Below are 10,186 nucleotides of genomic sequence, written 5' to 3' on the forward strand. Positions count from 1 at the left end.
CCCCGCCCGCTGCTCCCGGCCCCGGGCGGGCGCTGTCCGCCGGCGCGGTGCTGAAGCGGGCCCCGCCGTCCCGCCGCGCGCCCTCCCTTTCTGGCTCCTTCTCCGAGTCCCCGGCCTCCCGAGTCGCCCCTTCCCCTCCCTGGTGCCCTGGCTCTTTCTTTCCCGGCGCGCTCCCGCCTGAGGGCCGCTCAGCGGAGCCGGGCAACTCGCCCGCCCGCAAAGCCAAGGGGTGCGGCGGCAGCGGGAGCCCCGGCCCGCGCGGGGCGGCACTGGGAGCCCTGGGAGAGGCTCCAGCAGCATCCCGAGTGTCCCTGTGGCTGGACCCTGAGCTCCCCATCCCCCTCAGGAACCAGGGGAGAAGTTTGGAAGAGAATCTGCTTTGCGGCAAGGGCGCCCCTGCGCGCCAGCGCTCTGCGGGGAGGCGGGGGCACTCCCACCCAGCCAGCCCTCCCCAGGCCGCACAAACGCGGGTCTCCGTCTGCAGAGGAAAACACCGTAAAACACTGGGTCTCCAGAGGCCTGGGCTTCCCCGCCAGGAAGAGACCCTGCAGGTGGGGAGGGAGGGGGATCGCAGCCGCGGATTTTACAGGGGGCATCTCCCCACCGGAGTTCAGCTGAGCTGGACCCTGGAGCGCCCCCCCCCACCACGCTAATGCAGGTGGAGGGGTGGTCTGCGCTCCCCACCCCATCCCCCATTTGCATTTGTTCCCTGAAGGTTGGATTCCCTGCAGTTTCTCCCTTCCACTCCCTCCCTCACTGTAGTGGTGGGCACTGGAGTGTCACCTGGATGGCCTGGTCTCCTGAGACTCCTCTGTCAGAAGCCAAGGGGGCCTCTCACAAGGGGCATCCACTCAGGCCCCACCCCACCCTAACCACTGGGGTGCCTGTTCCTTCCACAGACCCCAACCCCCCAACCCCCGTGTGGCCCAGGGCCCAGAAAGGAGGCAGAAGAGCCAGTCACCTTCAAACACCCCTTGGGCCCTGCCCCCACCGGGCCTGGCTCCTCTGGGCTGTGCTCCCCCAAGCCGTAAGCACCCTGCTCCGTCCCTGCAGTGGCCACCAAAAACTAATTTCAGAAACCTAGGGGCCAGGTGAGACCACTTTGCAGGTCCCGCTGGGGTCCTGGGATCTACCTGCCTTGGTCAGGGCATGTGGTAGGAACCCTCCTCCCCAGAGACCACCCCCCCCAGGTGTCCCTGTCAGTGTTGGGGTCCCGCCATAAGGTGTGGGAGGATTGTCAAATGATGCTCTGTCAGACCCCAGACCCACGCTCACACGACGTCAGGTGGGGATGAGGAAAAAGCTCTTCCCCAGGCCTGATCAGGGTGACCTGTGACCACTTCCTCTCCCGCAGGCAGAGAACTCCTGGCCACACTTGCATGTGAGTTCCAATCCTCGGGAGGAGCCGCTGAGGAATCAAAGCCATCGTCATGGAGTTCGTGATGAAACAAGCCCTGGGAGGTAGGAAGTAGGGGAGTGGGGGCAGGATCCGCCCAGCTGGTCGCCGGCTGGAAGCCGCTGTGGCATGCACACATGCGGGGGCATATGGTCACCCTCAGACTTCACACATTCCTTCAGTGCACATCCCCCAAACCACACCTGCCCACTCCCTCCCTTGGGAAAGAGCCAGGGACCAAGGCGGGGGGAGGAAATACGCTGGTGTGCTGTGGTCAGGGCAGAGCCCACCAGACAGTGCTGAGAATGGGGTCAAGGGTTACACAGCAGCACCCTCCCTGGGCCTTGGGGGGAAGGCCCAGCCCAGTGTGGATTTCATGGGCACCAACAGCCAGTCCTAACTGTCAGGGTCTGGTGGTCCCCACAGGCCCTTTGTTCTTGGTGGGCAAAGCCATGGGACGCTGCAGGGTGACTGGAGCAGGTGGGGGGGATCCCGAGCTGGATGTGCACCCTGTGGGTCTCACCCAGGGTGGGGGCAGCAGCATGTGCAGGGAGCCTGGGCTGCTGAGCTCAGGGACAAGAGAAGAGGCCAGGATCGCTGGTAGGGCCCTGGCCCCGTTCCCCCCGGAGGCAGTGCAGCTGTGTGTGTGTGTGTGTGTGTGTGTGTGTGTGTGTTGGGGGAGGGGACTGCCCTTCTACCACTGCTGACTCTTATCCGAAGGGAATCCTGTGCCCACCGGGTTCCAAAGACCATCTTCGTGGCCAGACACCCTGGCCTAGGAGGTGGGCAGGGCAGTGAAGTCCACACTGGCACAGGTGCTTCCTGGTAGAGCAGTCTGGTTCAGCGGGGCCTGAGGGGCCCAGCTGTCCTGGTGCAGCACCAGCTCCCCAGAGCTCTCTGGGATGGGAGCCTGTGCCCAGCACCTGCCTGTGCCATTTCCGGATGTCTTCCTTTGGTGGCCTCTGTGGGCCACACCCTGACCCGGTGCCATTCACAGCCTGGCGTTGAGTCAGGTGACGCATCTGCAGTGGTGGGAGGAATCAGGACCGTGTTTTTGGAGGAGGGGAGCCAGTGGGGCTGTTGTGGCAGCGCTGAGGTGCAGGACGGCACAGTGCCGTGAAGCCCAGGACAGGGGCCCACGGGTGGGCTGCCTTTCTGCTCACCGCAAGTTAAGTAAATAGACATTCGGGCCGGGCCCGGGGCCACATTTTTTAGGATTTTGTGGTCAAGGAGAGGCTGCAGGTTGAGTCTAATTATAATGATTACGTCACCGGGACATGATTCAGGGACAAGCCAGCACCCTGGCACCAGGAGCAATCCATGTTCCACCCAGCCAGTCCCAGACTGCTACAGATAATTAATTAGGTGGCTAATTCAGGCCCTGAGGTGGGTTTGTAAGAACACTGGAATATCTGATCTGGCTGTCTACATGGCTGAAATTAGCTGTGTAATTGCCAGCCTGGATTCCCTTTGTTCCATGTCAGCCCAGAGTTTTTCCTGAAGCGGCGACGGGGCAGGCTTCTCAGGGCCAAGCGGGTGCTTGGCAGCGGGGGGCGGGGGCGGGGGGGGGGCAGGCAGCGGAGGTGCCTCGGGGCACCCTCTTGGTGGCCACGGACAGGGTGTCCCAGCCCAGTGCTGGCTTGGCGTTCACCTTCCCTGCGGTACTGAGGTTGAGCGCCGCCTGATGTCCAGGGCGAGACCTTGTGTTCTGTTTCTGCACTTTCTCTCCCCTGGGCAGGCATCGTTTTGGTCTCTCGGGACGAGCACATTCAGACAGAGGGACAGAGACAGACGCCAGAAGTGTTCCAAGAGAGACAGACCCAGTGGGATACACCCAGGAAACCATTCAGAAAGAGGCAGACCCCAGAAATGGAACAGGCTGGAGGGAGATGAAGGCAAGAGAGAGACAGAGGGGCACAGGCTGGAGTTCAGGCACAGCAGCCTCTTGGGGGGATGGAGAATTGGAACAGAACAGCCAAGGGGAAAAGGCAGGGCACACTGAGATGAACACTGAGGAGCCCAGGGAACCGGGACGAGAGACGGGAGTGCGGGGTGCGTGGTGGAGAGAGACACGGGGACAGAGACGTGTCAGAAGCCAACTAAGGAATCAAGTCAGGGCTAGAAGCGCAGAGGCCACATCACCTGCACGTGCAGAGAGAGCCCTAGCGGGAGGGAGGAAGGAGATGGGGGTCTGGAGGGAGCCCTGTGGTGGCGGGCCACACTCAGCCGCACTGGCTGGAGGACTGCACGAAGCCCAGTTAAGTTGTGGTCACCTGAGGCTGTCTGCAGCTCCCTGGGCTGCTGCGTCTTCCTGACCAGGCATCCCTTGGAGTCTTTGCCGGGGACAGAGGCTTCAAGGTGACTGCCTGGGAGGAATGGCAAGCACAGGACTCCGGAATCTAGTGTCAGACAGAGCAGCAGGGAGTTGACAGCAAGTGCACGGCTGTTTCTGTAGGGCCTTGTCCACGCTGGGGCTCAGGGTCTGATGAACTGAGTGACAGTCCAGAGTTCAGGGGCTGCTGGTCCCAAAGGACCTCGGATGCCGTTCGGACGGTGGCGAAAGCCCAGGCGACCCCGGCCTTTCCTGTAAGCCCCTGTTGACGTCTGGTGCTGCCCGGTCCCTGCGGCCCAGCCCCTGTTGACGCCGAGCCCAGCCAGTGGGCTTCTGGTTCTGCTACTACAGTTGCTATGTGACCCTTGCTGGGGGCGTTCTCCTCCACTGACTGCCTGGGGCCCACGGGGCCACCTGGGAGCAGGGCACAGACCCCTGGGCACAGACCACCTGCCACAGAAAGGAAGAGAAGGGGGAGGAAGGTGGCCAGGAGTTGCTAGGGGCTGCCCTGGGCAGTGAGGCGGAGGGGGCCCGGCGGGTGGGAGTGGGGCTGTCCTTAGAACCACCGTGGGTGAGCACAAGTGTCCTGTCCTGTCGCGTCCCAGCAAAGCCATCAGCACTGACCAATGACCTCACAGACGCCTGGTGCCCAGCTCCTTCTCTGCGGGCAGGTAGACAGGTATGGACCATGGAGGAGGGGACAGTGGCTCCCAGGGCTCCTTCCCCTGAGATGGCAGGATCCGCCCAGGCACTCCAGTCCCTGGGCCCCTGGATGGACACGGGAGGGTTTTGCATGGTGGCTCTCTCTTGAGATGCAGCCTGAGAGGGTGGGGCCCGTGGGGCATCTGCTCTTAGGGCCTGAGTTCTTTGTGGGGTGACTAGTGGGCGCTTTAGGTTACTTCAAACTCAGACGTGGTCCCCCTGGACGCTGTTCTGCTGGGGTCCACGCTGAGGCAGAGGGCTGTAGGCGCCATGGGCATGCAGGGCTGGCTGAGGAGAAGTCCCTTGGGGCCAAATTGGTGAAGAAAGTGTCCAGCTGTTGGCAAATTTGTTCTCACTAAGAAAATATCCTGGAGGCTTTTATGTTCTTGGGCTGCCCCAAGATCCATCAAGACACCCCCCGGATTTAATGCAAAGTCTGGGGCAGCATCTCAAGTGGTGGACTGGAGATGGTGGCAAAGTGGCCTGGAACTGGGGCCAGGTGCTTGGGCCACACGTCCTCGGACCTGGGGCTCAGGACCCTCAAGGGCGTCATTTGCGAAAACGGTTTTCTCCCAAGGCCAGGAAGTGGCAAATGGCCCCGCAGCTACATTTACACGGTGGCTGAGAGCGTGGGCGGCTGTCAGTGTGGTGTGGTGGGTTGTAGACCCTCATCGGGCTAAGTCAGGTACAGCATGACTATTTTGGCCCTGACAACTGGTTTTCAACGCTGGCTATCCTGTTGATCTGTCTTAGTGTGGCATATTTTGTGTCCAGAGCGTGCTCAGGTCCTTGGGGGATGGTGCGGGGACAGGGGAGGGCTTCACGGAGGAGAGGACATCTGAGGTGGGATTTAAGGATGTGCACATGAGATGGGGACACAGCACGTGCAAAGGCCCAGGGGCTGTAGGGGTTAGAACAGGTGTGGAAGACAGCAGGAGATGGGAAAGGAGAATGTTATAGGACAAGAGCGACCAAGCCCCAAGGGGCGGGGTCTTCTCACCAAGCACAGCTCTGCCCTGAGCTCTCCAGTGGCCCACGGCTGCAGGGGCCTGGGGCCTGGGGCCATCCTGTGGGGGGAGAGCCCGGCCTGGGCTTGGCTGAGAGGCTGTCCAGTCTTGCTGAGTAGGAGGGCGGAGGGCCTGTGGTCTGGTGTATTGAGGAGGGTGAGGGCGAGGGAATGGACACATGTCTGAGCGCGTGTCTCTCTGTCGGGCAAGACTGCGGGCGTATGGGAGGAGGATGAACCTCAGTCACCCAGCCCTCCGTGGACAGAACAGCCTCTCACAGACACATACCCCAGGGAGAACCTCGAGGGCCTCCGCACCCCGTGGGTGGTGGGCTCTTTGCTCCCTGTTGGGGCGCCCTCTTGGGGGTCTCGTGGGGATCAGTCCCCGGATCTGTCGAGCCTGCCAGGGTCAGACGCTAGAGAAAACAGGGCAGTGCCCACCTGCCTCATCGATGGCACAAGACGGGGTGGGGCTGCGGTGGGGTGAGTCTCCCTCTGGGAGCTGGGAGCCCCTCCCTCAGTGCTGGTGCCTTCCCCCGCCTCCAGGGGCGCTTTGGGGGGTCTCCTCCCTTGTCTGGCCCCTGCTTCTGTCAACTGGCCCGAGCTCCCATCTTCCACTGCTGGCTCCGTGACTCCCAGCTGAGGCTTGTGTGTGCCTGCAGCTGCTTCGGGGACACGGCGTCAGGGGGCCTGAGGTCTTTGCAGGTCAGAAATAGCTCTTTCCCAGACTCTCCTTCACCTTGCCTCCTAGTACCTCGGGTCAGAGCTGCAGAGACAGCCCTGAGATCCCAGGTGGTCCTGTCCGGACCCCCACGGGGCCCTACACTGAGGGAGAGGCCAGGCATCCCCATCCTGTCCCAAACCCGTGTCCTGAGGGTAGGGCTGGTCCCATCGGCTCGCCCTCCGGTCTGTCTGGTTTGGAGTTAACCCTGTCTATCGGGGGGCCTCTCCTGGGCCTGGGACTGCGCTGCTGGAAGGCTACCGGGGGCGGGGCGGCCAGGGCCTCCGGGAGGATGGCGGAGCCGCAGGCCAAGCGGGGCTGCAGGGGAGGAGCAGGCTGGGAGGGAAGTGCTACCTCGTTGGGGAAGACGCTTTTGACTCACAGTAGAGAAGCAGAGAGGGGCTGGCGACGACGTTTGTTTCCCTCACACAGAGAGGTGTCAGGCGGTGGCTCAGCTGCTCCGTGGTGCCATCTGGGCCCGGCTTCGGCTCCCCCTGTGCCGCTGTCAGCGGTGAGCTGCCCTGGGCTTTCGTGCTTAGCCTGCTTCTCAGGGCGCCAAGTGGCTGCCGGCGCTCCCGGTCACAGCGACGGGACAGGGCAGGAAGCAGCGGGGGGCCCAGGGAGCAAGCCCGGGTTCTGCTTGGCAGGTGTGTTTATGGGATCTGGCAGAGGGTTTCCATTTGTGCGGCACGGGCAAGAAGGGTCTGCGAAGGTGAGGCCGAGCCGGGCGCATCCCCTCCGAACAAGGCGGACGGCGCTGGGCAGGCAGCTCACGGTACCTGGCTCACATCCCCTTGGGAAGTCTTGATTTTCAGATGTAAGGCCCCCAGAGCATCGGCCCTCCGAGGGCGGGGGCGCCTCCTCCTTCCCTGGCTCCCGCCTGAGAGCCGGGGTCTCCGCAAGCAGCCAGCAAGGGCTCAAAGACAAAACGCCAGCATCATTCACAACGGGCCTCCCAGCTGCCCTGTTGAATCAAGCACCAGCTTACCTCCCTGCACTCGGGAGAGACACCACTTACCCCACATGTGTCAGAGGCTGGAAGGCACATCAGAGAAACGGCCTTTTCTCCCTAAAACAATGAAGGACAGTCTTTCCCTCAGGAGAATATGGGGTCCTGGTTGATTGAGCTACAGCTCAGTTATAAAGCTTTTGCCCCGGTGTGGGAATAAAATGGATATAAATGCACTTCAACTGGTAAAGTCATTTATTTTTTGCCTGTTGGTTGGCGAGAAATTCTGGTGGGGATTAAAGCATTTGTTTTAATAGCTCCCGTGTGACAGGCTCACGGTGATCTTGCACTGACACCAGGGACTGCTCGGCTGGCTCCGGAACACTGCACACATCATGCTGGGGCGTCAACCCAGCAGAAGGAGCATCAAGGCCAGGCAGACCCTAAGGCCACCCGATTTCAGAGACTCTGGCGTGGTAGACCGAAGCCCGGTCGTAATGGATCAGGCGGGGCGGGGGGACGGGGCCATCCTGAGACTCCTGCTCTCGGCTAGCGGCCGCCCAGAGCACCCCTGCCCCATCCAGGGGGTGGTGGGGCCACTGGCTGGGGTCCGCACACTCCTTCCTCCTGGCCTGTGTGTGCTTAGGCGTCGTACACATCTCTCTTTTCTGGGGTTGCTCTCACTTTTCTCGGCCCCTGGACGGGGCGGTGGGGGGCACATGGTTCTTCCCACCCTTGCAGAAATCAGCCAGGACCTCTGGCTTCCTTTCCTTAGGGACAGCCTGACAGGGTGGAGGGAGAGTCCGCTCTGGTCCCATGGGCCTGACTGTGAACTGTGACCTCCAGACTAAGGAGGTGGGCTGAGGTCAGGTGGCCACTTGGGGCCCAGCAGAGGGCTTGGGGTGCCAGTTCTGAGCGCTGGGTGCCATGTATTGTGTCAGGTGCTAAGTGCTATGTGCCGAGTTCTGAGGGTGCTAGGTGTTGTGTGCTCGGTGCTGAGAGTACTGAGTGCTGGGTCTGGGTGCAGAGGGTGCCGTATGGTGGGTGCTGGGTGCTCGGTGCCGAGTCCCTTGCAGACTGGGACTCAGGCGGTTGAGACTCGGTCCGGCAGCCATGGGAGGGGCTCTGACAGAGCCTGCAGGCAGGGCAGTGCTCACACCTGTGCCTTCTGGCCCCGCTGGCAGTTCCTAAGATTTCCTCAGGACACGGCGGCGGCCTCATCCAGGCAGAAATGACGGACCCCGTGCTGAGTCTTGTTTCTTGGGCTGGGTGGTGGGCTTCCCGAGGGCAGGGTGCTGCCCACCGCATGCACCCCAAGCCGTGCTGGCCCCAGGCCTCTGCCTCCGCGGTTTGGCCCCCAGTGGTTTAAAAGCAAGGACCACAGACCCAGGGAAACCCCGGAGGGGTGGGGGGAGGGGGGAGGGGTGGGGGAAGGGAGGTGCAGGGGTGAGTATAGGAGGAGGGGTGGGCCTGGGGAAGCCTTAGCAGAGCTGCTGGTCTCAGGGCCACGGGACCATCCTGCACTTAGCTTCCCTTCAGAAGGAAGGTTCCAGAAACATGGACTACCACTCCAGGATTTGTACCTGGTCCATGGCCGTGAGAGAGAACAAGTTGCCCAGACCCAGGCTGGAGTCAGCCTCCCCCAGCGGGACCGCCCTTCCCAGGATGGGAGCATCGTGGGAGGTCCCTGAGACTCAAGGCCAGGAGGAGAGGGGGCCTGGGGAGGCCTCCCATCCCTGGTCCCCGTCCCCTTCAGCAGACGAGGGGCCAAGGGCGGCGACCCCAGGGCCATGGCCACAGCGTCCTGCCTCATTGTCAGCACTGGTGAAGGGGCAGCCATGTGAGTGGCAGAGTGGCTGAATGGAGGGGCAGATACATGGAGATTACAACCAGCCTCGAGCCGCGGGCCGTGCCATCTGTCCCGGCGCTTGGCTCTGTTTGGGCTCACTAATTGGCGTTTTCATCTCGCTTCTGTCTCTGTTTGTCCTCTCCAGAAAGCCAAGGCCGGCCTGGCGCCTGGCTCCACAGGCCCCGGGGCCCCTCCCCAGGGGGCGGGAGCATCTGATGGTCCCTGAGGGGAGGGGAGGGGGACTTTGCAAACAGCAGGAGGAAAATCCTCAGACCACTAATAAAGGTTTGCAAAGCCTTTGACAAAGGAGTTGACAGGCAGAGGGGAGGTGTTTGGGGCACAAGAAGAAGAGGGGCGTCTCAGAAAATCAGGGAAGTGCGTTCAGTACAGCAGCACCGGTGACTTGGCTGGGGCAGGGCTCCGGCCTGCTTGGGGGTCTCTAGGTCACCCTCCACCCAGCACCTCACAGTGCCTGAGGCAAGGCCACCCAGCCCAGGGCGGCCGGCCGGGTGAGACAGGGTCCGTCCCCCCCCCCCCCCCCCCCCGGGCCTTGGGCCCGGCCTCCCACCAAGGGCTTGGAGGGGTGGGGACCCCCGTGCCAGCAAGGACAGTGCAGAAGCCAACTTTCTTTCACCCAGTTCATCCTTGCTTGTTATTCTGACCTTGACCAGGGGCTGAGGTGGGAGCTGGCTTTAGTTCTCCTTTGTTCCTTCACGGGGACGGCCCCTCCCCTCAGGGGGCTCTGCAGGGCTGCGTGTGCCCCACGGGGCGGGGCAGTGGGGGCAGGCAGCCCATGACCAGGACTTGGCTGTGGCAGGAACGTCCCTCGTTTCGTGTGCCTTGTTACAGTTGATGTGACTGATGTGGCCTCTCATCTTCACTTTCTCCTTTTTAAAGGGCTTCTGCTGTTTTACTTATTTTAATATACGGACTTACGTTTCTTTTTAAAAACCTTCTGCGGGTTTTGGAACCTACATGCCCTTTTAAAACATTATTTCAGCTCTAATTGTCACCGTCAGGAACCACACTGTGCATTCTGAGCCCTTGCCAGTGCTGTCCGGGAGTCCTGTGGCCCAGCCTCCGTCCACACCCACCTCCCGTCCGATTCGGACCTGGGCAGTTGGTATTACCGAATGTCCTCTTAACATATAAGAAATATTTTGATCTTTGCGTTCAACTTAAAATTCTTTTCATTGTTTTCATTTTCGAGGCGGCGGGGGGGGGGAGGGGG

The 10,186-nt window shown here is 61.9% G+C and overlaps 1 protein-coding gene across 2 annotated transcripts in view; it reads left to right on the forward strand.

Moving 5' to 3' along the window:
* Positions 1-10,186, forward strand: part of CPLX1 (complexin 1) — a 33,920-nt gene that overhangs the window by 1,469 nt on the left and 22,265 nt on the right. Inside the window, exons 1-2 of one of the 2 annotated variants that reach the window (XM_040489987.1) lie at positions 930-1,091; positions 1,355-1,461. In XM_040489987.1, coding sequence (XP_040345921.1) covers positions 1,431-1,461 — 31 coding nt within the window. In that variant the 5' untranslated portion in view covers positions 930-1,091; positions 1,355-1,430. Of the gene's footprint in view, positions 1-929; positions 1,092-1,354; positions 1,462-10,186 lie in introns of those variants that run through there. The other variant, XM_040489976.1, reaches the window with a different exon arrangement.

This window comes from Herpailurus yagouaroundi, unplaced genomic scaffold, assembly GCF_014898765.1.
Source record: "Herpailurus yagouaroundi ecotype Mexico unplaced genomic scaffold, PumYag 28, whole genome shotgun sequence".
Classification (NCBI taxonomy): Eukaryota; Metazoa; Chordata; class Mammalia; order Carnivora; family Felidae; genus Herpailurus; species Herpailurus yagouaroundi.